The 27,500-nt window shown below is 51.1% G+C and overlaps 1 protein-coding gene across 3 annotated transcripts in view; it reads right to left on the bottom strand.

Annotated features, from left to right (window-relative positions):
- The window catches only part of LOC118777544 (mediator of RNA polymerase II transcription subunit 13-like), a 73,426-nt gene that overhangs the window by 11,538 nt on the left and 34,388 nt on the right, over positions 1-27,500 (bottom strand). The window contains exons 3-17 of one of the 3 annotated variants that reach the window (XM_036528583.1): positions 19,870-19,954; positions 17,853-17,936; positions 8,768-8,913; positions 7,413-7,607; positions 6,847-7,011; positions 6,005-6,161; positions 5,812-5,907; positions 4,709-5,353; positions 4,205-4,418; positions 3,856-3,934; positions 3,607-3,731; positions 3,162-3,261; positions 2,526-2,746; positions 1,891-2,096; positions 413-1,326 (exon numbers count right to left, since the gene is read on the bottom strand). In XM_036528583.1, coding sequence (XP_036384476.1) covers positions 413-1,326; positions 1,891-2,096; positions 2,526-2,746; positions 3,162-3,261; positions 3,607-3,731; positions 3,856-3,934; positions 4,205-4,418; positions 4,709-5,353; positions 5,812-5,907; positions 6,005-6,161; positions 6,847-7,011; positions 7,413-7,607; positions 8,768-8,913; positions 17,853-17,936; positions 19,870-19,954 — 3,432 coding nt within the window. Of the gene's footprint in view, positions 1-412; positions 1,327-1,890; positions 2,097-2,525; positions 2,747-3,161; positions 3,262-3,606; positions 3,732-3,855; positions 3,935-4,204; positions 4,419-4,708; positions 5,354-5,811; positions 5,911-6,004; positions 6,162-6,846; positions 7,012-7,412; positions 7,608-8,767; positions 8,914-17,852; positions 17,937-19,869; positions 19,955-27,500 lie in introns of all 3 variants that reach the window. The other 2 variants (XM_036528584.1, XM_036528582.1) reach the window with 2 other exon arrangements.

Consider the following 27,500-nt stretch of genomic DNA (forward strand, 5'->3'; position numbering starts at 1 on the left):
TGGTCACAGTGTGATATTTATAAAGTTAAAAGTTACTCTTCGCCATCGTAGCAAGAGCAGGTTCAAAGGTTTAATTCATGTAATCAAAGCACTAAATCATTCAATTCAATCATTATTGGCTTCTGTCTCTCCAGGATAGTAAACCTTGGTCCTGGAATGTTACAATTGATTAATTTGCCAGTTCCTCTCTATGTTTCGACAGCCACAATTTCAAAAATGGGGAGAGTGGTTAAAAAGGCCCCAGACCACTTCCAATTTGCTAATCACGTGATAACCTGCAAAGCTGATTAAGAGTGACCTCTCAGTTTAAGCCTCAGTGGTCAGCATTGTCAGCGCGGTCAGGATGGTCTGTGATATCAGCTTGGTCAGGGTGGTCTGCGATGTCAGCGCGGTCAGCTGCGGTCGCCCTTACCGTTGGTGTGAGGCCAGGCGTGGAGGGCGCTGCTCCTGACGACGGCCGGGTCCACTCTGCCCCCTGCTGGGTTGTCCACGTACTGCTGGCCCTGCACCAGGGCGTTGTAGCACTCCACGCAGGCGTCACTGTCGTCCGCCCACAGCTTATCGCAGGTCCAGCTCTGCAGCAGCGCCCCCTGGCGGCCGCGGCAGGAACAGGCCAGGTGCAGGTGCAGGGAGGAGGGCGAGGAGATGGGCCGGGAGCACTGGTCCTGGAGGAGCTCCAGTATGGCGGTGGGGGTGTCCTGGGGCCGGCGGGCTCCGGGGTCGCCCACGGGCGGGGTCCTCCGGCAAAGGGCCAGCCTCCGCTCGGCCGCACGCCCCACCTCCGAGCCCTGCCCGAAGATGTCCAGCTCGTCCTCCAGGAAGAGGCCAGCGCCGTGTGCCAGCCGGCGGTTGACGATGGCGCTGAATCCGCAGGTGCAGCGGTACTGGTCCTCGCGGCTGGAGTCCGGGATGTACAGGCCCACGTCGGCGCCCTTCACGTTCATGTTGCAGGCGCAGATGCAGCAGCTGTCGAAGTTGCGGTCCCGGAAGACGTCCAGCACCGAGTCCGACAGCAGCAGCGTGGCGTAGAGGCTGTGGGCCTCGGGCAGCGCCGGCGCCGGCACCGCCGGCTCCACCGAGCTCAGCGGCCGGCTGGTGGAGGGTGTGGAGGCGGGCGAGCTCGGCTCCGTCCCCTCCTGCTTCACCGAGCCCTGCCCGCTGGCCGCGCCCACGCCCCGGGGGGTGCGCGGGGTGCGGGGGGTGGGCACAGAGAAGCGGGGCGTGGCGGGAGAGGGCAGCACCCCGCCCATGTTGCTTGCGGAGGCCACGCCCGTGCTCAGCTGGGTGTAGTCCTGCTCCATCAGGCTGTTGACACTGGGCACGTTGCTGGGGGAACAGACACACAGTGGTTACCACCAGAGGAAACTCTCAGTAATCAGTGCATCAGTTTGGTCTCATTAATTCAGAGTTGGATCAGCGCTCATCCATGACCTGCAGCCAACGTGCCGGTTCCTGCCTTTCTGAGATCCAGAACGCGAAGCTCAAACCAAGTGATTTCACTCGAGGACGTGCTGGAGCTCGTTTTACTTTTGGTCCTACTGGGTCAAGTGAAGTCAGTATTTCAACAGAGATTTCAACTGTCTGCCACAGTGTGTTAAAGTGGTTAATGAAAAAACATTTCATAAAACCTGCACACTTGTCAGGCACTAGAATTTTTGTCATTCCTGCTTAAAAAGCCAAAAAAACACTGACTTGTGCATATGGTTGGATCATCATTGCAGGCTTGGTGGCTACCCTTTACCCACAATGCATTGTGGTACAGAACAGCTGCTGTAATCCTACCACCTACCCACACAGGCTAACCACACCTCCCCTTTAGCTTCTCTGCCCACTGCCTCAATTGACTGAGCAATTCTGTCAGCACTGTCACAACCATTCAGAGACACTTACACATACCCATCCCGGAGGAAGGGGACCTGTGGGGGGATGGGGAGGTGCTCCATTTTGGGGGGCAGAGCCCAGGACGGCCGGTAGTAGCAGTTCTCCGGGATCTTGAGGGGGGGCAAGCACTGGCTGGGGAGGGTCCGGAGGGGGGCGAACATGGAGCAGCCCATGTGCGGATGGATGGGGGGGACACGGTAGACAAAGGAAAAGTCCTGCCAGGGTGGGGGTGAGAAGACAGGAGAAGAGAAGAGACTCCACTGTGAGGTGGTTTATTCCACTGAGGCAGTTTGTTCCAAGCAAGCTTATTCTGCTGCCAGCACTGTGGATGCTTTGGGCTGTTTTTCTGCTGCAGTGAAAATTAACAATACCTTGAATTCTCATTCTCGCTGACACACCCTGAGAGACCGCAAAGCTGAGAAGTACACACATGGTTGCTATCACCCACCAAAAACTACTAATTCATTAATAATAGTTTTGTGTGCAAACTGAAGTGAAAATTGCTTTGGCAGTACTGCACACCTGTGTGGTCATGCCAATAAAGCTTGCCCGAATTTGAACTTGAATTTGACTACTAACAGTGAAATTAACATTCAAATAGTTATGGATTATTCTCCCTAAGCTCCTAGTCCTGATTCCCTTACCCTGATATCCTCTGGTTTGGGGCTGGCCATGCCCTCCTCCACCTCCATCCTGAACTCAGCCAGCTGGGTGGCAGACTGGGGGCCTGGCGGGTGGTCTGACCCTGCCGTGGGGGCGGGGGGCTCCTGGCTGGGGGTGTCCCGGTAGGTCATGATGGGGGAAAAGGCAGGGTGCTGCTCCAGGGACGGAGGGGTGGGGAACATCCGCTGGAGATCTGCTACTGCTGAAAGAGAGAGAGAGGGAGGTAGGGAAGAAGAGATGAAGGGAGGGAGGGAGAGAGAGGGAGAGAGAGGGAGGGAAGGACAGAGAGAGGGATGAAGAGAGAGAGAAGGAGGGAGAGAGGGAGAGAGAGAGAGAGGGAGAGAGAGAGACGGATAGAGAAGGAGAGGAATGGAGAGAGAGATAGAGAAAGGAATGGACAGAGGGAGGGAGAGAGGGCGAGAAGAAGAAAAATGAATGGTGAGAGAAGGACAGGAATGGAGGGAGGAAGAGGGAGAGAGAGGAATGGAAACAGAAATAAAGAGAGAGGGAGATAGAAGAATGTAGAAAGAGAAGTGAAAGAGAAGGAGAAAGATATATTATTCAGATTTCTGATTCACCCCTGAATACAGGAGGACAGCCTCAGTGAAAGGACTCACTTGAGGGATATGGCACTGCAACCCTTCCCTCTTTCCCTAGGGGGCGCTCCTCAGCTCCAGCAGCAGGGGCCTTTGCCGATTGCTGGTTGGGGAATGTGGCCTGGAAAATCAGTGCAAACACAGTGATGTCACTAGAGATTCTAACTGAATGTTTCACAATCGCCATTTTTATACATCAATCTGAAATGTATGTGCAACCACTCACGCTAAATATGTTTCAGTTATGTCTATGGAGTGCAACTGCCCAGATGATTTTCAAGATCATTCTAACAAGTCACACCCTCAAAACTAGATGGGTAACCAAAACCAAAAGTGGTTGATGTTGGATTCAAAGCAGTTCTGATGGGTGAAAATTCCTTTGTTGTTGGGGATCTCCTCTGTTGGGACTGTGTGGGACACAGACTGGCCGGCCCCACACAAGGACCCCCCAGCCTCATCCGCTCACCCCCAGCTCATCCTCGTCAGAGTTGTCGAAAATGTTCTCCAGGTCAGAGATGAGGACCACCAGGTCCGTCTCCCGGGTGAGGGGCGGGTTCGCTTTGGCTGACGCATCATCCTGTGACGAGTCATCTATAAAAAAAAAAAAAAACACAGAACAGGAGGATGCTCAGATTAAAGACGGAAAAGACCCGTTCAAGGACTGTACGGCAGGTGGGAGTGCTGAGGGTATGTGTCTGCATTCAGGGTGTCCCACCGGATTTGGGCGCCGTGCTGAAGATGGACATGGCGTCTTTCCCATCAGGCACTGCACCGTTGCTTGTCATGTCCTCTCCCTGCAGGAGGGGAGCGGCTTGTTAACAGGTCTTATTTTCAGGTGTAAAATGTTACATAACCTGTGTTAGAATGCCACCTACTACCACCGCCCTAGAAACTGTAACTTGCATTCTTTCACATGCATACTGATCTACTTTATGTGGCGAAAGACTGACCCAAGCTAATGTAGTGCCTCCATCCTTAAGCCTCGCTCTGATGTTTTGTTTTGTTTTTTTTTTCAGGAGGACGCCACAGTCCCATCATGCACTGTGAGAGCGTGGTGGCCTCACCTTCGTCTTGCGCCCAGCTTCTCGCTCCGGGCCCTTCAGCCTCTTGGTGGTGGGGAAGCTGTACTCGACGTCTTCGTCCTTGAAGGTGTAGGGGTCGTCCCCTGGGTCCCCGAGCCCCTCCACCCCGGGCTGCTGCAGCAGGCCCAGGGTGCGAACGTGCTCTCTCGTCCGCTCCTCGCAGATCTTGAAGCGCTTGTGGGTCTGGGTGAACAGCCTGGAGGAGGAACAGCATGCTCAGACACATGGTGTGTGTGTGTGTGTGCTTCAGCATGCATGTATGAGTGCAAAACAATAGGCATCTCCGTATGTGTGCATGTGTTGATACTTGTGACTGATCATGTGTGTGAAAGCATATTTGTGTGTGTGTTTATGTATGCATGTGTGCATTTGACAGTAAGTGTCTACTTTTGTGTGTGCATGTGCGTTCTTGTGACTGGTCATGTGTGTGTGAAAGCATATTTGCTTGTGCGTGTGTGTATTGTAAGAGTACAGCGTCTCTCCCACCTCTTCAGAGCGACCCCCTCAGTGGCCGTCTCACACTTGCTCTCCGCTCGGTCTCCAGGCAGATCCGGGGGCTGGAACTCCAGTTTTTCAGCACAGGGGGTGTTATAGCCCCTCCACCAGCCCCCGGCAGCGGCTCTGTGCCCAAGGGAGGCGGCGTAGAGTGCCGTCTCGCTGGGCTCCGGCAGCCCCTGTCCCAGCTGCGCCTCCGTGGGGCAGGGGGGCGGGCATGCGGTGGCCTCCAGTGCCTCCGGCTCCGGCACCCGGGGGTGGGGGCTGAGGGTGGGGGGCAGGGGTGAGACCGGGGAGTGCAGCAACGACTCGGGGGCCTTTCCGCCGGCCGGGAGGGGCTTGGGGAACTTGCAGCCGGGCAGGGGTTCGAGAGGGGGGTCCAGGGCCACCAGGCCGAGCTGGGGGCCTCCGGCCGAGTCCTGCTCCAGGCAGGCCTCCTGCTCCGGCAGCAGCCGGTGGTGGAAGGGCGTCACGGCCGCCCTCTTGGGCTGCTTGTCAGACTTGTCGGGCTTGTCGGCCGCTTTGTGCTTGGTCGCGGCGGGAGGGGGCAGGGAGGGGATGGCGGGGGCGGAGTTGGCACTGGGTTCAGGGTTGGAGGCAGCTGCATGCACCTGCCGCGGTTTCTGTTGCTTTGACCTTCAGGGAAAACAAACAGGCAGACTTACAGTCGGACAGGCATCTCCCTGGACCAGCTCCACAGAATAACACAAGAGCCATATCCCTGAAAACTCCTCATAAGACAAAACCCAATGAATGTAGGCATGTAGGTATCTCTTTGCTGGTCCTCAGCTCCAGGTCTTGAAATGCACTAAAGATGCTCTCACTGCAAGTACCCTCAGTGCTGTGCCACTTGAGTTTCTGGCACATTCTTTTCCTGCTGTCAGATTAAGAGCTCTCAGACCTACCCCCAGTTTGGTTTTCACACAACCTGGGCTCTCAGTTACCTGGCTGTGCTGATCAGCGATTTGACTGAGTCAGTTGCAACTGCTCTTGAGGGCCATCAGACGCACTGTAGTACTGATGGAATACTGTGCATAACAGCTTTCTCACATTGGCGCTGAGAATAATGATATTTACAGCGCAGCATTCTGTACCTTGAGCACTGGCAGGAGAATCTCCCTCCCGGGTCGATAAAGTCCCAAACTGGCAACCCATTTGGCACCTCCTCCCCGGTCGTCATGGCGCCGTGCCTGCTGGTGAGAGGCACAGGAGGTCGGCGTTAAAATTATGGCCCTGTCACGCGTGCCTACAGAGATGGCGAGGAGGTCTGAGTCCGTGTGTGCTTACCTGCGCTGCGATTTGTTCAGGTAGCACTCTCTCCATGCCTGGTGGACCACCTGATTGGTCAGCTTCTTCCCGGAGTGGTCTGGGGTGAGGTTGGCGGGGGCCACGCCCCCCTCCTGCCCGACGACGCTGGAGACCGCAGTCTGGAAGCCGCTGTCACCTGGCACACAGTGGAGAGACGGGGTCATCTCACTAAGCATGTGCAGGAAGAGTCAGATCCAAGACAGAAGTGAACCGCTTGGGTTTGTTTTATTTGAATGTGTGTGTGCATGTGTATAAGTGTGTGTGTGTGTGTGTGTGTGCAGTTTTCTACAATTACGCAGATTGAAAAACTACCCAAAGGAATTATTATCAGAGCCCATAAAGCACTTCACAAATAGCTGCAGGACTTGAAGTTGCGCCTGTCTATGTCCTTGTTTATAGAGCAAAATTAATGGAGTGCAAATTAAGAATTAAATGGATCAATACAAGAACTGAAACCTGCAGCAGCATGTTGAGACTGCTCTCTTCTTGCACCAGCATTTCCCATCAGCAAAATGTGGGCTTGATATCCACAAGCTGGTTTTGACTGTATATACTTTCATATATATTTAACAGTTTTATACTGAAATGGCGTTACATATTTGTTCATGAGATCGGGCAGGATGGCTATTATTCCAGATGGGGTTGGGAGGTGTGGATTTAGGAAGAGGTAGAGAAGTCACAGGGAGTGGGGTCGATTGCATGATGTCAATAGTATTTGTGTTAAAGGGGAGCAAAGTTGAGGGTCATGAGAACTGGGTCACAGGTGTGTCAGGAGCATTGGGGGTATCATGACTCGCCCGTGCAGGTGCATGCCGGATTACCTGAGCAGGGCTGCTCCGGCGACGTGGGCGGGGTCAGGGGGACGCTGCAGTTTGACGGGTCCCTGACAGACCCCTGCGCCCCTGTAACGGGAGGGGCCTGCTCGGCCGGCAGGTCCCCCTGGGCTATGAGCACAAAGGCTGCTGGGTAAACCATCCGCACGCCACCTAGAACGCAACAGAGAGGGGAAACGTTTCACTCACACTCCCCCAAACCCAACTCCCCCCACCCCCCCCGCACAGGCCCCCCCAGTCCCACAGCGTTCGTTTCCACCATTTCGATAATTTGCTGCTGACTTCGGCCAGCCAGCTCGATTGAAGCCGGATCAATAAAAGCCAGAGGTCAGTGGGTCAATGAGGTGACACGAACGAACACCGTATCGCTTCCTGTGGGATTTAAAGAGCTCCTTTCCTCTGCTGCAGCCCACTAAATCCACCCACACTCTTCCCAGGGGACAATAGATCCAGAGCGGTCCAGAACTCCTTCCCGAACTCAGCCAGCCGATAAAGGGGTGATTAAGGAACACAGATCAGAGAGGGCTTGTGTGAGAGGCGGATTCGGGCCGTACCTACGATGACCTCGACGGCCACGTGGCTGTGGGGGTCGTAGGAGGGGTCGGCATTTTCGCGCTCGCCCTCCCTGCTCCGCAGCACCACGGGGTAGAAGTGGGACCACTCCTCCATGAGCTTGCGCACCGCAGGGTCACTCATCTTGTAGGCCTGGCCCGTCAAGGTGCCCCCCAGCCCATAGGGGCTCAGGATCACTGCGGCACAGACAGACAGACGGACAGACACACGCATGCGCACACACACACACACACACACACACACACGCACACACACACACACACACACACACGCACACGTTAGCAGAGGAAAAGCACAGCCGTGCAGGTTCACTGGATATGTCAGCCCAGAGAGACAGATCCACACGCCCAGACACACTGCACCCTCCCCTGGACCCAAGCCAGGAGACAGCCGCCTGATCCGTGCAGAGGCCTGCTCTCCGCCGGGTCCCGCGTCTGCTCTCCACCGCTCTCCTCTGCTCACAGCTGATACCGCTGTGAACTGTGTACATCTGTTACCGCAAGCTTCACTCTCCAGTTACCTCAATTATCACAGCAGACAAAGTGGGTCTGAGTCTACACTTCATCTCTGGCTGTCACCAGGGGAACAGGGGAAACATTCACTATGCTTTTCCACAGTGCTGTACGTACAGCGCGTTGTGATAATCTTGATTGTAAAACCGCACTGTGACAAAATTTGATTGACTGAATTGTCCGTTGATTGACTGAAATAAACTGCTCTTTTTCTTCAGAAGTTCTTACATTTTTTGGTCCCGTAAAGAGCAAATAATTTATTGATATTTTAACTGTCTATGACTGTAACACGTTGAATTAGAGGTCCATCTCTAATATAGCATTCATTGTTCACATTTCATTGATTGTATTACTGCCACTCAAGATATATATCTCCTCTGCTGCCAAACCCCATCATCATCTATTACTTCAAGTTACAGCCACAATAAATTGAATAAAAGCACTGTATAAAATAAAAGCTGATTCATTGGCTGGCACAGATCTCTGCTCTATCTAGCCAAAACATGTGTTATTCTTAACTTTACCTGTTGTTTTTTTCTTTTCTTGTGGCTTTTTATCCAATGTCAGCAACCACCAACTCGCAGTGTAAGAGTGAAAAGATTGCTTAACTCTGGAACTCAAAGGTGAGGACAATGCGTGTAGTGAAACTAAGCAGATGCCAAGTTTTCCATGAATAGGTGGATTTGCACAGACAGGCAGTGCATGTTAGCCTTCTCAGATATTCCAGGCGTGCTCAGGCAGAAGAACAGAAACACTAGAGCAGCCGGGATTCAAACCCATGCCCACGTGGTTGAGAGCCCCGGGCTCCCCGCTGCGCCCCTCACCTTGCACAGGTGTGGAGGAGGTCTGGGCGCGGCCGATGTGCTCCTCGGTGAGGCGGTAGGCCGGCTGGTGGCGCGCCACCTCCACGCTCGTGCACACGCTGTTCTCCCCGTGCAGGAAGAAGGTGAAGGCGCATGACAGGTGCTCACTGCAGAAACACACACACACACACACACACACACACACACACACAAAAATACACTTTTAAACCTGTAACTCATCTGTTCATTTCACAGCGGTTTCTGAACTGCTGTTGAACTCACATTCCAAGTCCTCACACTCCCAATGCAATCACATTAGTTTATTTTCGGGACTGAATTTAACTTGCCAATCATCATTTACAATTTAGAGCTCTATCCTGCCTTCCAGAATTCAGCCTCGGGCTGAACTCAGAATGACTCAGTCCACATTACAGCCTCAGCTGAGAAGCTCACATAAGACGTTCCTGCCATGTCCTGTAGAGGGCACTACACCCACAGTGAATAGACCCCAATGCTTCACAAACAACAGAACTGACCAACACGTTCACACAAATTCCAAACAGCAGGTAAACTGAGAACAGAAAAACTGTCACACATGCACATACGTGTCCGATGCATATCACAGACATACAATACCCTGACAGAAGCAGCCAGAGACCCCCATACACACGTGCACAACCATTGCTTAAGACCTCACAAGTATGAGAAAATTACACTGGGCCTCCACGACACTCTGCCTTTAAATTATTCAGATCCCAAACAGCCAGGAACAAATATTTTCATTGCGCACACACACACACACACACACACACACACACACACACTCATACACAGACACACACACACACACACAGACACACACACATTCTCTTTCCCCGAGCTGCCTCATACAAAGAACTATTAATAGTTGAGAGAGGGACTCATGGGAGCTGGTTTCTGTCCTACCACAGAAAGGACAAGCAGCGCGGTTCAGCAGACTGCCTCTCATCCTCTGAAAAGCCAGCTCTGCTGTCAGGGAGTTTGGCTCCCTGGGACTGGGGTGTGAATCAGTGAATCAGTTCCCCCCCCCCTGCTCCGCACCCTTACCTACACTGACAGACAGAGTGTAATGTAACGTAACATGGTGTTCAGAGACAACACGCACGAAAGCCCTGAACATCACAACAAGCAAAGCAACGTGGAACAGGGAGACAGACACGGAACAGCATGTACCGTGTCTGTCCTAGGCAAATTTAGGCAAAACCGCCCGCTGGAAGATGCCTTCCTTACACAGCGGAGATAATACGCTCTAACTTTGTGTATCCTTCTAAGAATGCTTCTATTTAGACTTCTCCTGGAAGGAAGCAAAATTTTCTTTCCAATTTGCCCCTCAGCGCCTAACCACCCCTATCACCTGTTTACTGGAAGTTAGTTGATGAAATATTCATTTTTAATGGGGCTGCAAACTGGAAAAGCAATCCTATAATTTTTAACAGAGCCAATATTACATTGAGAAGGAGTGGAACATTAAAATCAGATAAACATCTTCAATCAAAATCTCCACGCAACTCCTCTCTGACCCTTCCCTGACCCCTGTTACACATTTGATCGACACATATTCCCAGTTTAAAACCATTTTAAAAAAACATATTTCTAACATGGAAAACATCTCTCTCTGTTCACATATGGGTGCAAAATCACATTTTAGGCACACACTTGTAAACCCCTGTTTCAGCAGGTAAATGGTAATGATAAGGACAATGTTATCTGTTTGCCATTTTCCTCATTAGCCTATAATTGTCATGTGCCAATCACCATGCAGGTATCTCAACTGTAAAAAAAAAAAACTACAATTCTAAAACGATTATCAACCGATGACAACCGCGATAACAACCCTTCCTTTCATGAATGCATATAACGTGTAAGTCTGTCAAAATGAGAAAACAGAAAGAGACAGAGCGATAGACAGAGACAGAGCGAGAGAGTGAAATCTGTGTGAAATCTCTGACTGGTTGCTTTGAGACAGTACACCAGAGGCAACCAAAGAAACATACAAAGCGTGTAAACATTTTTTTTGGTCTGTTTTGCTGGTTGGCTGGCTGGTTTTATTTTTAAAACCCATTTTGTGAAAAAAAAAAAAAAAAACACCTCTGCGGAAAACATAAAGCCATTTTGTTAAATAGGAGATGACTGGATGTGTCTCTTCCCATAATGCAGGAGAATGAAATGCTGTGTACAGTATATGCCACACAAGCCTCAGTGTATGAGCTGGGTATTAATAAAATAACGGGGGAGGGGGGGGCTGCCAGAGGGCCAACAGGACTGGAGGTAGAGAGAGAGAGAGAGAGAGAGAGAGACAGAGGGGGGGGGGGGGGGGGGGGGCCGGGGGGGGGGGGGGAGAGGGAGTGGGGGAGGGTAAGAGGGGGGGAGAAACAGAGAGAGTAAGAGGGAGGAGAGGGACAGAGAGAGAGAGGGGGAGAAACAGAGAGAGTGAGAGGGAGGAGAGGGATAGAGAGAGAGAAGGGGAGAAAGAGAGAGAGTGAGGGGGAGAAAGAGGGAGAGTGAGAGAAAAGGGATAGAGAGAGGGAGAGGGAGGGAGATAGAGCAGGCTGAAGGGAAGGGGACAGACAGAGAGAGAGAGGGAATGTGAGGGGCTAACAGAAAAGAGCGGGAGAGAGGGACAGGTAATGAGCGAGCGAATGGGGGGGCGACAGTGAATTATTCAGGGGCGCACGCTCTCTGATTCTTGCACGCTTAACGCTGAGATCACAGCGCTGTTTAATGGGCTGGTACCAGGCGCAATTAATGCTTTTACGCTGAAATCAATCAGGAGGCTCCCGAGTCCTCACACGGCCGCTCCATCTGCGGGCCCCTGGGACAGGCCCGCGGAGCCTGGCGTGCCTGTGTGTGTGTGTGCCCGCTCACACCCCCTGCCCTGCCACCCCGCCGGTGTCTCTCTGATGCAACCTGTCCCGCCACCGTCAGCGCCAGGACGGGGCGCGACGCGGATCGCGGCAGCAGGGGCTGCTGGGAGATCGATCGCTGTCGTTGTTGACTAATGGCCGGCGTCCGTGCCTCTCGCCACTCTCCGATGCCGTCTCGGGCCCGGTGCAAAATTCCTCCATTCCCACTGGAACAGCAGGGCGTTTAGGACAGGAGCCCAAGGTGGATGGGTCGTGGGGTGTGGGGGAGGGGTTGTGGGGGGGGGTTGCTGTTTTTGTCCGTGGGACGGACCATCAGCCTGATTAGGACTGGTGTCATTATACGAACAATCATAAGCGGCAGTGTAGCTTAGTGGTTAAGGAGCTGGACTTGTAACCAAAAGGTTGCAGGTTCCCGCTAGGGCACTGCTGCTGTACCCTTGGGCAAGGTGCTTAACCCACAATTGCATCAGCAAATATCCAGCTGTATAAATGGATAACATTGTAAAAACAGTGTAACTGATGTAGGTCGCTCTGGATAAGCTGCTAAATGGCAAATTATAAGAACTGGACAATGACCCAACTGTACACGCTAAGACCAGTCAAAATGTACAGATGAGAGGCATCACCATTCAGACAGTGATGCAATGTTGTTGACACTACATACACAGAATATCAGAAAGAAAGGATCTCATAACAATGGGAGAAGTTTGATGAAAGCGGACCTATGGGTCACATGTTAAGTGCTGACACCCGACCTATTCCAAATCAATATTTAAACATGACCAAAAGCTGCACTGAGAAAATGACCAACAGGAACAGGAACCAAGGACCCAGCTCCTTCTACACCATTTCCACTCTCAGCACGAAGGACAGTGGATAGCATTCAACCTGCTAAAGAACATGTTTCATTATTTAGCAGACGAGCATATGCTCTTACCCAGCGTAACCTCTAATAAACCGCTTTTCTCAAGGCACTGTAGGAGTACGCTACCCAGGGGTTCAATCCCACAATCCTCGTGTCCAGAGAGCTGCAGCCGATCCAATACTCCATGCTAATTAAACAGAGAATATCCCTCTCAGCCACACCCAGTGGGTCACCTTTCTCAAACGCATCCCATTTCCCTGGTTGTTACCTCCCGTTATGACCAGGGTCAGTCCACCAGGGCTGTTAATGGAGGTGTGTGCCGGAATGCACTGGTTATGCTCGATGCTGCTGTACTGCACACCTGCTCGGGACAGAAGAGCAAGGTAATTCCACACCTGCGAGGCAACCCAGCGGGTGGCCCTGCTCAGGTCAATTTCACATCTGGCTAACTGGTCGCCATGGGGAGGGGGGGGGGGGTCTGCAAATTTAGACTGGGAACCGCAGCCAGAGCTGGTGGAATTAGCTCCGTCTACTCAAAGCATGCGACGCAAAGCAATTAGCATACTGCACAGAGAGGTGGCTTTAGGTTAGGTCGTTTTTTTTTCTCTCTCTCTTCTACTTTCCAGAGGTATGTTGACCTTGTGGATGTAGCCCGACACCCATCGTGCGTTGCCACGGAGATGGCTAACGTCTCAATGTCATTCGTCTCTCTCTCTCTCTATCTCTCTCTCTCTCTCTCTCTCCTGGCCGACAAAGGCGATGAAGTCAAACAGGCTTATTCGGGCAAGAGTGGAGACACACGTGTGCTCACACACACGCGCACACACGCAGACACACACGCGCACACACACATGCACCAACACACACACACACACACACACTTACACACCTGCCTTCCCTCTCAAGCACAGACAAACACACCTTTGCCCATACTTTGGGGGCATACATGCATAGAATATGTTCATAGAATATGAGCACAATGTGAATACAACACAGACACAAACAAGGAAACATGTGCAGACATCACACACCTACACGTATGAGCCCTGTGGTGGAGGGGAAAGAGCTCCACAGACCCATGTGATGCTTAATTCATGGCGCTCTCCCCGTCTCCCTCGGTGTCTGATGCAATCCCTTACCAACACACAGTGCCGGGCGCTCTCAGACACAAAGAGTCGAACAGAGAGCTGTCAGAGAGGAGGGGGCACTCCTCGGCAGATTCTGCCAAATTCTGCTCCGGCCCCGGGGGCCACATGGAAGCGAGCGGAGAGCGCGGAACAGATCTGGCAGGGCCAGGAGAGGCACATGTGTGCGCCTGTGTCGCGGTGAACCAGCTCTGTGAGCCGAGGGTGTGCTGGCAGAGAGCACGGAGGACCTCAGGCGCTCTCACCCGGCGAAGCCTGGCAGCTCACATGCAGCCTTCGGTAAGGCTGAGTAATCTGACCAACTGCGCGCGCTACCTTCCCGGACGGAATGCTCTCATACTGCCCCAGCGAGAGTGCGAGTGTGCGTGGGCGCATGTGTGCGTGTGCCACAGTATGTGTTAGCGTGTGTGTGTATGTGTGTGTATAAGCGTGTGTGTGTCTGTGTGTATATAAGTGTGTGTGTGTATAAGTGTGTGTGTATAAGCGTGTGTGTGTGTATATAAGTGTGTGTGTGTATAAGTGTGTGTGTATAAGCGTGTGTGTGTGTATAAGTGTGTGTGTGTGGGTGTGTGTGTGTGTGTGTGTGTGTGTATAAGTATGTGTGTGTATAAGCGTGTGTGTGTGTGTGTGTGTGCGTGTATAAGTGTGTGTGTATAAGCGGGTGTGTGTGTGGGTGTGTGTGTGTGTATAAGTGTGTGTGTATAAGCGTGTGTGTGTGGGTGTGTGTGTGTGTGTATAAGCGTGTGTGTGTGTGTGTGTGTGTGTATATATATAAGCGTGTGTGTGTGTATAAGTGTGTGTGTATAAGCGTGTGTGTGTGGGTGTGTGTGTGTGTATAAGTGTGTGTGTGTGTATAAATGTGTGTGTATAAGCGTGTGTGTGTGTGGGGGTGTGTATAAGTGTGTGTGTATAAGCGTGTGTGTGTGTGGGAGTGAGTGTGTGTGTGTGTGTGTATAAGTGTGTGTGTATAAGCGTGTGTGTGTGGGTGTGTTTGTGTGTGTGTGTGTGTGTATAAGTGTGTGTGTATAAGCGTGTGTGTTTGTGTGTGTATAAGTGTGTGTGTGTGTGTGTGTGTGTGTGTGTGTGTGTGTGTGTGTATAAGCGTGTGCGTGTGTGTATAAGTGTGTGTGTGTGTGTGTGTGTGTGTATGTATAAGCGTGTGTGTGGGTGTGTGTGTGTGTGTGTATAAGCGTGTGTGTGTGTGTGTGTGTGTGTGTGAGTGTGTATAAGCGTGTGTGTGTGTGTGTGTATAAGCGTGTGTGTGTGTGTGTGTGTATAAGTGTGTGTAAGCATGTGTGTGTGTGTGTGTATAAGCGTGTGTGTGTGTGTGTGTGTGTGTATAAGCGTGTGTGTGGGTACATGCTGGCTCTCAGGAGCAGCACAGCATGCTCTCCTTCCTCTCCTGCCTGTTCAATAATTCACTGGGCGGCTCTGAGGCTGACACAGCGGGGGGGCGGGGGGGTTGGGGGGGGTTGGCTGACAGGGCGGGCAGACAAAGCTGTCACACTGGAGAGGAGTCAGGTGGACGAACCCCTCTCCCCGTGCTCCTGCCCTCTCTCCGCGCAGCATGGGGGCTCTCCAAATCACAGCACTCAGGGAAGCCCCACGCCCCCCGCCCCTCGCCCCCACCCCCACCCCCACGTTTTTTATCCCCTCCACTTTGTTGAGGGTAAAGGCTCTGCCTCCCATTGTTCTGGGTGGGGGTCAAATTATACAACCCCCAGCTCGTCTTCAGAGGGGAGGCCTGCAGTTCCACAGACTCCGCAGCTCTCCTCCTTCCCCTCCACCGCTGTGTGTCGCCCCCCCCCCCCCCCCCCGGCGGACTCTGACCCCTTCACCCCCCTCCTCCGTCCCCCGAAACCCTCAATCAGGCTCTCCACTGGAAGACAGGGAGCTGCTACCTTCCTGCCTTCATCCCGCCCGGCTCTCCCTGGGGGGGGGGGGGGGGGCGTCAGAGCGATTTCTCCCCTGCTGCCCACCCCTTCCCTCTCTCCTTCTCCTCCTCCTCCTCCTTGCCCACCCCCTCTTCCCTCTCCTCCTCTTCACACCCCTTCCCTCTCTTCTTCTCCTTTGCAGCACAGCCAGTTTGGTGCTTATGCCAAATCGGGCAGAGACATCTCTCCCTGATCTCTCTCTCTCCCTGATCTCTCTCTCTTTCTCTCTCTCTGTCTCTTTCTCTCACTCCCTCCTTTAACTCACTTTCTAACCCCCTTTATCCATTGCTCCCACCCCCTCTCTTGCTCACACTCTCTCTATCCTTCTCTCTTTCTTTCTCTTGTTCTCTTTACCCCACTCTCTCTCTCTCTCTCTCTCTCTCTCTCTGTCTGTCTCTCCCTTCTGTATCCCACTCTTTCCATCTTTCTCAGGTGAGGTACAGTACCTGCCGTTCTTGCCGGTACGCTCATGCAAGGGAAGTGTTGCATGCCCAAAGACAGTGAAATATGAAACCCAAACTATAAGGAATACATTTTCGAATATATTCTAAAATACAACACTTCATACATCACTTCAAGCCCGTTTCATATATGGAAATATATATGTTCATATATGAATATAATCTACTATATCTGTGTATGAAATGACATATGAAAGTATCAATAAGTGATATGGTGAAGCGATTGTGGAAATATATGTTGCTAAATTTTCTCAGCATATTCCTTGCATTTTTACATTCTGAAGTTTACATATCTCTTCATGAGGCTGCCACCCCCTCGACTGTTTACACAAGAAAATTCAAATCCTGCTCCATCTCCATGACTTCAGCGGTGCACAACATACATTACAGCCCGTGCAATAAATAAAATCTAAAAAGGTGCAATAAACTTCAAACTACATACATCCCTCCGTTCAATATTTATGAACGGCATGCAATATTGAAGAGAAACCGTGAAAATGGCAGCACAAGAAGTCAATTACCCCCAATAACCCCTGAACAAAACCTCAGGGATATTTATGAGAAACAAAAGAAGACATTATCTTTGAAGGCAGATTGCCTTGTTGACAGCATGCTACACTCCCACATGTATAATAGATAAGCTGTGATTGCTCCAGTCTGTGGGCGAAACAAATAGGGATGCACTGATCTGAACGTTACTGCACTGGATCAGAGGTCCAATCTGATTACCAGAAGAGAGGGTCCTGGTTTTGAAGACTCAAATCCAAACCTCTCGCCAAAATGATACAGTTAATTGATTGGGTCTCTTCTGACTGTGCAATGTGAGGGGCTGGTGAGGTTCAGTGGGAGAGCTGGTTTGATGTGCAGATTGGGGCAGGGTGTTTGTCCCTTCAAAACGGCCGTCCCACGCTGGAATGAGGTAGGCAGGGAGGTAGAGAGGCAGAAGGGAGGAAGCAGGAGCGCTCCGGCCTCTTTAACAGCGCGATGCAAATTTGAGCTGTGACACACGTCGCCCCCTCTTTCCCATCCTCAGAGCCGAGCGCTGACCCCCCCCTCCCTCACACCCAGCAGCAAACAAACACAGAACCGTCGCGGCACACATTCCTTCTCCCGCCCCGCGTGGCACAGCCAAGTTCTCCCCCCCCACACACACACACACACCCCCCGCCTCTCTCACTCTGACGTTCTGCCAACGTTCGCCACAAAGCTGAAGGTGCCGTTCCCACTCCCACACCCCGTGGCCCTCGCTGTCCCTCTCTGCGAGTCACTGTCACTCACAGGCCGTGAGGCCTGACACCTGCTCGCTCTCAGGTGCCGCCGGCTGGCGGAGGTGTCACCGCTCAGAAGAGAGCGAGCTGGTCGCTGTCACCCGTGCCGGCTCTCACGCGCCACGCTGCCACGGCGCCTCCGTGATGTCACAGCCACGCTATCGCTCTCTGAAAACTCCGCAGGTGCGTCTCGAGGCTGCTTTCCTTTCAGGTCACATTCCGAGCAGGAAGCGGGTGGTGACAGGAGTGGAGCTTCATGAACTCCACAACGGGCAGGACCACGATGTGAAACCAACAACTGACTCATTTAAAGAACCACTGACTCATCTGAACCAACCACTGACTCCTTTGAAACAGCCACTGACTCATCTGAACCAACCACTGACTCATCGGAACCAATCCGACTTGTTTGAACTTTCCTCTCCACAACAAAATCGTGATTGCTTTCCAATCGGGTCACTGATTGCATGTGATAGCTCCATCCCTTTCAGGGATCCAGGGCCTCCGAGGGAGGCGCTATTTTCCCTCACCTAGAGTTGAGCTCCTTCTCCTCCTCCTCATATGGCTTCACAAACCACCTGCCGATCCTCACAAAGTCCTTATCCATCAGGCACCTGGAAGAGAGAGAAGTTCTGTTATTGGACAGCACACAGCACGGGTGAGGGGGCTGTTAGGTAACTGTGTGTGTGGGGGGGGGGGGGGGGGGGGGGGGCATGTTATTATTTCTCTACAAAATAAGACCACATAATATGTCCACAATGACCGTTCTTGGCTTGGCTGTCTGCATTTTGCTGCGGGGGGGTCTTTCCTTCTCATATTCCCCAGAATCATAACCATATCACCGGCCTTGTCTGCAACTTATGGAACCCAAATGAGAACTCAAATGCGCTTGGGGGTTTGGAAAAAAAACCTTCTTCATACTATATTTGGAAAAGGCATACCCACATGCCAAGGCCCACCTCCCCCCCCCACCACCTCACACCCCCTTGGAAAGATCAGGCTTATGGCATGCATTTAGGAATTCAATTTCATAACTTCGGTCAAAGACTCCACACAATATTTGCTTAAGATTCTATAAATAAGGAAACTGGCTGATGTTTCTGTGGCGCAGGAATTCAAGAAAGCCTCTGTCTCTGCATGCAGCCGATGGACAGAAACAAGAAAGTTGTCTTTGGTTGAAATGCAGCAGACGTTAAGGACTGTTTTTGCTGTTTTGGTTACTGTGTGCTGTAGGGTAAAAAGAAAAAAGGTTGAAGGTAGTTTCCAGGCTTGAAAACAAAACTGTGTACAAGGAGAGAGAGTCATAAAGTAATTTGTTTAGAATTCTGTTTTGGTGTTTCTGTTACTGATTCTGTTTAAAACCAATAAAGAATTACGACGCTTTAAATGTGACTGAAAGGCAGCACAAAAGGTTTATCCAAACAAACAAACGACACACTAATACACACCAGCATTATCATCAGATTACAAAACATAAAAAGGGTGTAATTCCAGACACTTAAATTCTAGTCTCACTCCACAATGAAGTGTAAATATTTGCAACGGGTCTTCCTTGCAAAGTGCTAATACTTTAATTCGCTCGGAGTGGAGCGCTCGCTCTGAAAGGATGAGGGAGCTCTTTGGTCCTCAAATAGCTGTTGATCTAAAGGTCAGGTGATTTACACAACCCCTTAAATAGCCTGCTCTCTCAAGGATCTCTCTGCAGCCCTTTCAGCGTCGCCCTTTTCATGTGTCACCGGTGAGTCACGGGTTCGATTCACAGGTGAACACCGACACCGCGCCCTTGAGCAAGGGACACTATTGATTTTTTTTTTACTTTTTCACTTAGCAGAAGCATTTATGCATGGTAACTTAGATATATTACTCTTCCTCTTTGCATACAGTACCACTCAGAAGTTTGGACACACATTTCTTTCTTTGTTTTTACCATTTTCCACGTTTTAGAATAATAGTAAAGACATGAAAACTATGAAATAACACAAATGGAATTATGCAGTGACAAAAATGTGTTCTAAACAAACCAAAACTATTTGATATTTTACATTCTTCAAAGCAGCCCAAAAATATCTTCTTAAATTTAATTTTGTTTGGAAATAATTTCACACAGGCATCAACTTCACAATTTATATTTGTCTAATAAAAGAAAATCAAGCATTTAAACATAAGTCTTTAGATCAAAATGTCTTTGAACGCATGTTTCCATCAGTTGTGTCCAAACTTTTGACTGGTACTGTATGACCTATTTATATAGCTGCATGCTTACTTAAGTGCCTTGCTCAAAGGTGCTGCAGCTGTGCCCCACCAGAGAATCAAACCAGCAACCAAAAAGGTCAACTCCTTAACCACTACATCAAGCTGCAGCTACACAAATCTCTGAGTTAACTTGAAGACATAATTTAACTCACAGATTAATTTAATGACCATTTAATGTGCCCTTTGAGGAAAAAGAGGTGCAGAGGTCACACAGGGGGCCTGTTCCCGGTGGCTCATGGGATGTGTAGTTTTTTTTTTTTTGTTGTTGTTTTTTTTTTTTTAGAGATACTGTACCTCTCCAGCAAGTTGTGGATTGCCTTGAAAAGCAGGGTCCGGCACTCATATGACAGCCCACTCTCCCAAAGCCCCTCATCCTCCACTGAAAACACAAGGAAGAACAGTGTTAGCTGAGCTGCGGGAGACACCGTGCATACATACATACACATACATACACACACACACACACCCTGACAAAGCAGTTCATGTTTTGCATTTTTTAATGAAATTAAACTTGGTAAATCAGAAGTCCTGAAGGACTGTAGTGCCTCCAGGATTTCATTTCAGTAAGTCACTATTGCCTTTGACTGAAGGACTTTAGCTCTGATCTCCAGTCTGGCATGTTAGTGTTAGTGGAGGTTTCTTAAGAGTGACAGGTGACTCATTCTCATGTAGCATATAAATGGTTATATAGACTGTATATGTCTATTTACACTTGCAATTTAGTGTGAGGAAACACACACACACAAACAGGCGCTTACACACATGAGCACACATACGTACAAACACACACACTTATGCACACACACACACACACACACACACAAACAGGCGCTTACACACATGAGCACACATACGTACAAACACACACACGCACACGCACACACACACACACACGTATATCACCAGGGCGTACTGTAACTCCGGCTAAAGCGATCTCTCAGACAGAAATAACGATGATTGCGAGGAGAGAAATGGTGAGCATCAAGTCAGGCGGTTAATCAGATCATATCAGAGAGAGGGAAGAGGGGGAGGACGGGACGAGGGCAGCCCGTGACACCAGCACAGGCCTCACCCGCGCAGCCCCTGCCGGCTGCGCAGCTGCCAGGTGCGCTCTGCGCAGACGCTTGGCCAGCTGCGCAGACGGCCTGTCACAAACCGCACAGCTGTTTGGTCAACTGCTCTCCTGCTCTGTCAGCAGCAGCTCAGGCGTGAGCTGTATCCCCTATGAGAGTGTGTGTGTGTGTGTGTGTGTGTGTCTCTGTGTGTACGCATGTGTGCTCGTGTGTGTGTGTGTGTGTGTGTGTGTGTGTGTACAGGGCTTCAGTTCCCATCACATTAACAATGCACTGCTACCTCTGTATCCTTTGTTCTCTTCAATACCTTGGGGGGGGGGGGGGGGCTGCAAGAATGATTGTAGTTGGTTGTTCTGTTTACTTCCAGGGAGACAGTGCACAAAGGAGCTAAGGGAAAGGGGGAGGGGCCGACAGCCTGAACTGCAGGGGGGGGGGGGGGGTTGATTTCAGTTATGTTGTGTTTTGCTGGTGTTTTTTTTCCCCCTCCCTGTTCTTCACACGGGAGTGAATGAAATTTCCTTAGTCGCCAGAATTCCCTGGTAACCATGGCAACACTGGCTGTAAGAACACAGTTCCCCAACATCCAACTCCACCATCAAGCCCCCCCCCACCTCCTCCCCCTTCCATTCCCTTCCTCCCCTCCTCTACTGCTTTCAACCCCCCCCCCCTACCACCCCTTCTCCACCCCCCCCCCCCCCCGCACGCTCACGCCAGCTCTAGGGCTCAGACAGGAAGCTCAGCTCCAGCCAGATATTCTACAGGGAAGAGTGCTCCATGAGCGGAATGCCAAGTCTCCGGCAAATCCAGCTCATTAGCTCGCCCGTTCTCCTTTGGATCCTGTCTCCGCGCACTGACGACCCACAGCGGGGGTCTCCACCTACTGCACCCCCCAACCCCGCTGCCTCCCCCCCACTGCCCCCCCCCACCTTTCACCATCTCCTCCAAACACGCCCCAGCTTCCACTGCCCCATGCACAGGGTGAGGTCACCCATCCTGGGGGAGGTGCTGTCTGACACCCCCCCCTCCACCATCAGCACATCACAGTCACAGCCACACTGATACTCCCTTTTACACTCAATAATAGCAACAAGCACTGAACACACAGCACACAGGTGTAGGTGAGAGGGCAGAACTAATCTGCACGTGGGTTTTCTTGGACACTACCAGCTGCTCATTACATTACATTACATTGCATTCATTTAGCAGAGCGACTGCCAGCACAAAAGAACAGAAGCGTATCCATCCATCCCAAGTTGAATGAGCAACAGTGTCAGACCAGGCTACCAACACTCCCAGACCATTGAGCGTGAGCACAACGCCATTCAAGCCCTTTTCTTAGGACAGGTCCACTCTTTTGGCTCGTACCCCGGCTCCCAAAAAAGCACGACGGGACCCCCGCAGGACCGCTCCCCCCCCGCCAGCCGCGTTCAGCGTTCGGTTTACCGTCTCACCGAGGAACACCGTGATAAATAATTCAGGAGCCGAGCAAGACAGCCCCACTGTCGTACGCTCCCACGGGCACCCGATCAAGCTGTCCTTTTATCCCGCATTATACCCCTCTCTGTTATTAACACCGATAACACCAGTGATGTCGCTTAGCTAGCTGGCTAACTAGGGAGCTGCAGACTTGTCAAGGCCTTATTTAGTCTTGAATATATTTGGGGAGTGCAAGGACTTTGAGAAGTGGGTTAGCTGGTAAGCCAAGTTGGTGACTAGCTGAAGCTCTCCATACAGCCATACAGCCTCGAGACTTCAGCTCATCACCTTCATTCACTCAGTCCCTTTATACCAGAAAGGTGTCCCTCAGCATGCTTGTTGCTAAAACGCCCCTTTTCCACCGCAGGGCTGGACCCGTGCTCCCAGGAGCTGTAGCCCCAGCTGGTGAGACAACTGCCTGGCTGGAGTTTTACAGAAAACCAGACTCCATATGACTTCTGTCTACCTCTGGTGGTTTACTATGATCAGCACTGACCGCTTGTTTAGTTCCTGAGTTTTTTAGCTGAGATGGAAGCCACACAGTTAGCACGTCACTGGCTCCACCCACGGCTCACTCACAAGTAAGCCAGCCAGGCCCGGCGCTATAGGGGTGCTGAGGGGTGCACTGCACCCCCAGACGGACCTCAGTGCACCCCCAGTTGTCTCCTTATATCTCGATGTCTGCATAGTACTTACAACTTTTTGTGCACCCCTGTGGATTGCAATTGCACCCTTCTGTACTTTACACCCTGATGCCAAGGCCGCAACCAGCTCATGTAATGCTAGCTGATCTCACATGGGTTAACATGCCATAAAGGTGATGGAAACCCACCGGAACCCAAACCGAGCCAGCCAGCCTCATTCCAGCTGCGCAGGGGAAAAGGGCTACCGAGGACCAGGTCACAAACTGAAGCAAGATGTGGAAAAAATGAAAGCAGGGTTAGCCCAATGCTAACATGGGAACTTGAATCACCTTAAAACCAGGGCTGCCTTTAGGGTCAGCAGTTTCATAAACAGATCTGGGATGGAAACGGTGCTTAACTGAACATCCCTGTTGCAGAAGGCTTCCAGTGTGACAGACAGCCAGCTCGTATTCGGACTGCTGCTTCAAGGAAGAAACAAGCCAATTGAAACAGAGTAATAAAAATAATATGTGAGCTGAATAACCACTGCGAATATAAGAGCCAGCAGATACACTGTGTACCTATGGAAATGTAATAAAATTAGACTCATGGCCTATATAAACACATAGCAAAAACACTAAGAACAGTCAAGACTGCTACTACTGCTACTGTGGCCAGATATGTATTTCAGTATCCCATTGTACATGTTACATGTGATCAGCACTGCCGTCAGAAATTGCTAATTAAATTAAATCAGATTTTGACAGAAATTCCATAACTGATGTCATCCAGCAGCCATCACCAAGATGGCTGACAGACCAGGACAAACACCGTTTCGACACAACACTACAGAGAGAGACCCCTGAAGGCAGGCGGGCAGCCTTGGCAACAGTTTCGAGTCAACTTCCCCTATGGGATCAAAAACCGCATTACAACACATCTCACATCTTGAACGCACTCTAGTCTTTTCAAGAAGGAACTACTTGTAAGGAAGGGGGTTACCCTTATTGACCTTTCAGTGAAGGTCTCTGCACCAATGAGCTTCTGCTGTGGATTGAAGCCACACCCCCGTTGAGAGGAGCCCCCATCTGTCACTCAGAGGCCGCTTCTCAATAAGAACCCTGCAGGAAGGATCCCTCTGCTCTCTGCTGACACACATCACACAGGGTTTCTGATTGGCTGCCAGTATGTAGGTGGAGCAAAGAACAGGCAGACCTATTACCTGTTGGAAGACAACTGGGGAACAAGATGTCCCTGTGTCATGACAGAAGTGTGCTGGTTCAAGGCTCGGCGGCAGGAGAAAATACAGTGGGGTACAACTGCGATCCACATGGTGGGGGGGGAATAAAAAGTCATAAATGCTATGTAGACATCAGGACAAGGAGACAACTGGGGGTGCAGTGCATAGGGACCTGTGGCAGCGTGTGGCACGCCACTGCGTCACCCTGCGGGGGAACCGGGGCGCAACGGGCACGGGAGGAGCGCACCTGAGACAAGCCCCTCGGAACACCCCCATGGGGGACCTCGGGGGACGGCGGGAGGGCGAGATTCGCGGGCACGTGAGCCATAGCGGTTACGGCTGAGGACTAAAGGAGTTGCACAACAGTTTCACTTCTTCATTCTGCCGTGTGTTTGCAGGCTGTGGGAAGCACCGTTACACTGACGCGGCTCTGAGAGGACACAGATGCACTGATAAGGAGGGTGGAATGCCAGGGACACTCACAGTGTGTGTGTGTGTGTGTGTGTGTGTGTGTGTGTGTGTGCGCGCGAGAGAGGCAGTGTGTGAGTGTCTCAGAGAACAGTGAGCGAGTTTGTTTCTGTGAGATAGGGTGACCATACGTCCTCTTTTTCCCGGACATGTCCTCGTTTAGAGACGCATGTTTTAGGTCCCAAAACGAGGACATGTCCGGGGAAAAGAGGACGTATGGTCACCCTATGTGAGGGATAAACTTTGCGAGCATGTCTGTGAGAGAGTGTGCAAGTGTGTGTCTGTGAGAGAGAAGGTGTGTAAGCATGTGTCTGTGAATGAGACAATGTGTGAGCGTGTGTCTGTGAAAGACACACTGTGTCTGTGAGAGACACAGTGTGCTAGCATGTGTCTGATACAGACACAGTGTAGTAGGATGTACCTGTGAGCGAGGCAGCGTGTGTGTGCGCGCATGTGTGTGTGTGTATTTGCTGTGTGAGCATGTGAGATCTGTCGTCACAGTGATGCTGTAAACATGTTTATTTCATACGCCCCCCCCCCCTTCCCCTTCTCCTGAGTGGCTCAGCTGCTGTCCGGCCCCAACACAAATGAGCTGTGATGGAACTGGGTCGCAGCTCCCTTCCTGAGCCCAGCCCCTTCTCCCTGCACCGGCTCCCTGTCACCACTAGGGGGAGCCCACACCAGGACACAAGCCACACACAAAGGCTGCCATTGACAGAGACTGAGGGAGAGCCCACACAACTACAGTGTATCCAGGGCCATGGTGGGGGAGGGGTGGGGGTGGGAGATCTGATGCGGAGAGGGGGGTTGGGGGTGGCGGGCGATGATATGCTCCTTTTTTTTTTTTTTTTTTTTTTTTACTGAATCAATTAATGCTTGACCGCTGGGCCTGATGAATTCTGATATTTTTGTGGCTCCGTCTGGAACTCGCTGCATGCACAGATTAGTCTCGTCGCTGGGAATCACAGAGGGTTTATTAATGATCATATGATAAGGACACATTTCGGCAGACGCTGAGAGCAGACACTCATATCTTATGGACAGACATGTCTGCGCGGAACCCAGAGCTCTCTAATGGGGCCACATGACCATTAGGGCGAATTAACAGGGGGGTAATGAGGCACTATGGGTGGGGGGCAGGGTTGCTATCCTCATAACATGTGGAGGAGTTAAGAGTGATGTTCTCTGAGGGGTACATCCACGCCGTGAGCTGTGGTTAGAGGAAAAGTACACACACCCACACTATCAGACTGCCAATGCCCTGGCCACTGCTTCATGGACAAACAGAATCATGCTCTCTTCCTGCCAGCAACAGGAAGTGAGCTCATAACCACCAGGAAGTCAAATAAATTCAAGAGCAATGAAAAGCAGGGAAATGGGTGTAATTCTCCACATACACTAAAACAAAATCAAATTCTTAAACTTATTTAGGACTAAACATGTGTAAAACATATCAGTTCAAGAGTTATGATTTCATGGTTTTCCAGGTGAAATTTTGGCTATCTGTCTGACACCAATCAGCACGTTTGCAAGTTTTTCTTCACTTCTTAAAGAAACTTGTCTATGGCCTTTACATAGTGCCATACCAGATAAACTTCAAGCATTAAACTATTCACTTCCAAATCTGGTTCAGTTGCCCATTGGTTCTGTCAAGCAGAATTCCTATTTAGCTACACACAACTTAAAATGAGGGAAAAACATATGTTTTAACGAATTTCACACAATCAGTGTGGTCTCCAAAATGTCGCCCGTTAGCCTGACAGATGCACAGATTTGAAATTCCATTCACATTACAATTCATTATCCCTCTGAAATAATCAGTGCAACTGTAAAAATGCAAATTACGTGATACATTTTTAAGCACACCTAGAAGTAGCGAGCTCACGAACAGTTTCAGCCTTCAATACCTAGCAACCCGGTTATACCAGAAGATTTCCGACAGTAGCACAATCAGAGCGAAATTCGGAGGGGCGAACAGCGCTACTTATCGTGATCCACAAAGGCGCAGCGGCGTGGCTGAAGGGGGCTGAGAGAGAGAGCGGCTCCAGCGCCGTGGATGCACAGGAGAAGTTAATTACACCGTGATCCACTGGCTGTTGTGTACCGGGCCCAGAGCAGCGAGAGTGAAACCTGCAAACACTCGAGCGCAGAGCAAACAGCTCTGCTCCCCCGACGGAGGGAGAGAAACTGTGGCGTCTGGCACGGGCCCAGGAGCAGCGGGATCCCTTTGGCCTCGAAAATCCACCCTTTTGATTTTTAATTTCCAGCGGGAATTAACAGGGGATCTCACTCCCCGGCTCCCCCCAGCACCTCTGACAGCTCAGCACCGAGCCACAGCAGCAGAACTCCTACAGCACCTCTCTCTCTTTCTCTCTCTCTCACACACATACACACACACCCATACCCGAACACACACACATACATCAACACACAACTCGTATACTAACACACAGTGACATGTACACATACATACACGTACACAGAGACATACAGCCACACTTACATATAAATTTGTATAAATGCACACACAAATTGTACACACACATACACACACACACACACACACACCATGTGCTTGGACAAAACCACACAAACCACAAACAAGGGAACATGCACACAGACATGCACACTCACCCCTAAACTATGATGTGTACCAGTGTATTGATGACACATCTTTTATGCCCGACTCATATGACTGCTCTGACCACATGGCCACAGTTACACAGGTGCTGCCCATAGCCTTCACCATCCTCAGCCACTCGAGATGGGGAAGAGGACAGGCCTTTGAGGTGAAAGGTCAAAGGTCACATGTCAGAGAGGTACAGTTTTGGGGTGTGGCTCTGCCCCCTGGCGCCAGTCGTCCTCTGTCCCACCAGCATCTGCTCTCGTTGGCTCGCCCCCCGAAACTTTAAGCGCTCCCAACCGTCGTCCAAAATCCGCCCCCCTCTCCTCCTCCTCCTCCTCCTCCCCCCGAGCTGGAGGGCTTACAGCCCTGCTCCAGCGTCCCGCGTCTTCCCAGCAAGCATGCAACCTTCTCACAACGTC

Source organism: Megalops cyprinoides, chromosome 5 (genome assembly GCF_013368585.1).
Source record: "Megalops cyprinoides isolate fMegCyp1 chromosome 5, fMegCyp1.pri, whole genome shotgun sequence".
Classification (NCBI taxonomy): Eukaryota; Metazoa; Chordata; class Actinopteri; order Elopiformes; family Megalopidae; genus Megalops; species Megalops cyprinoides.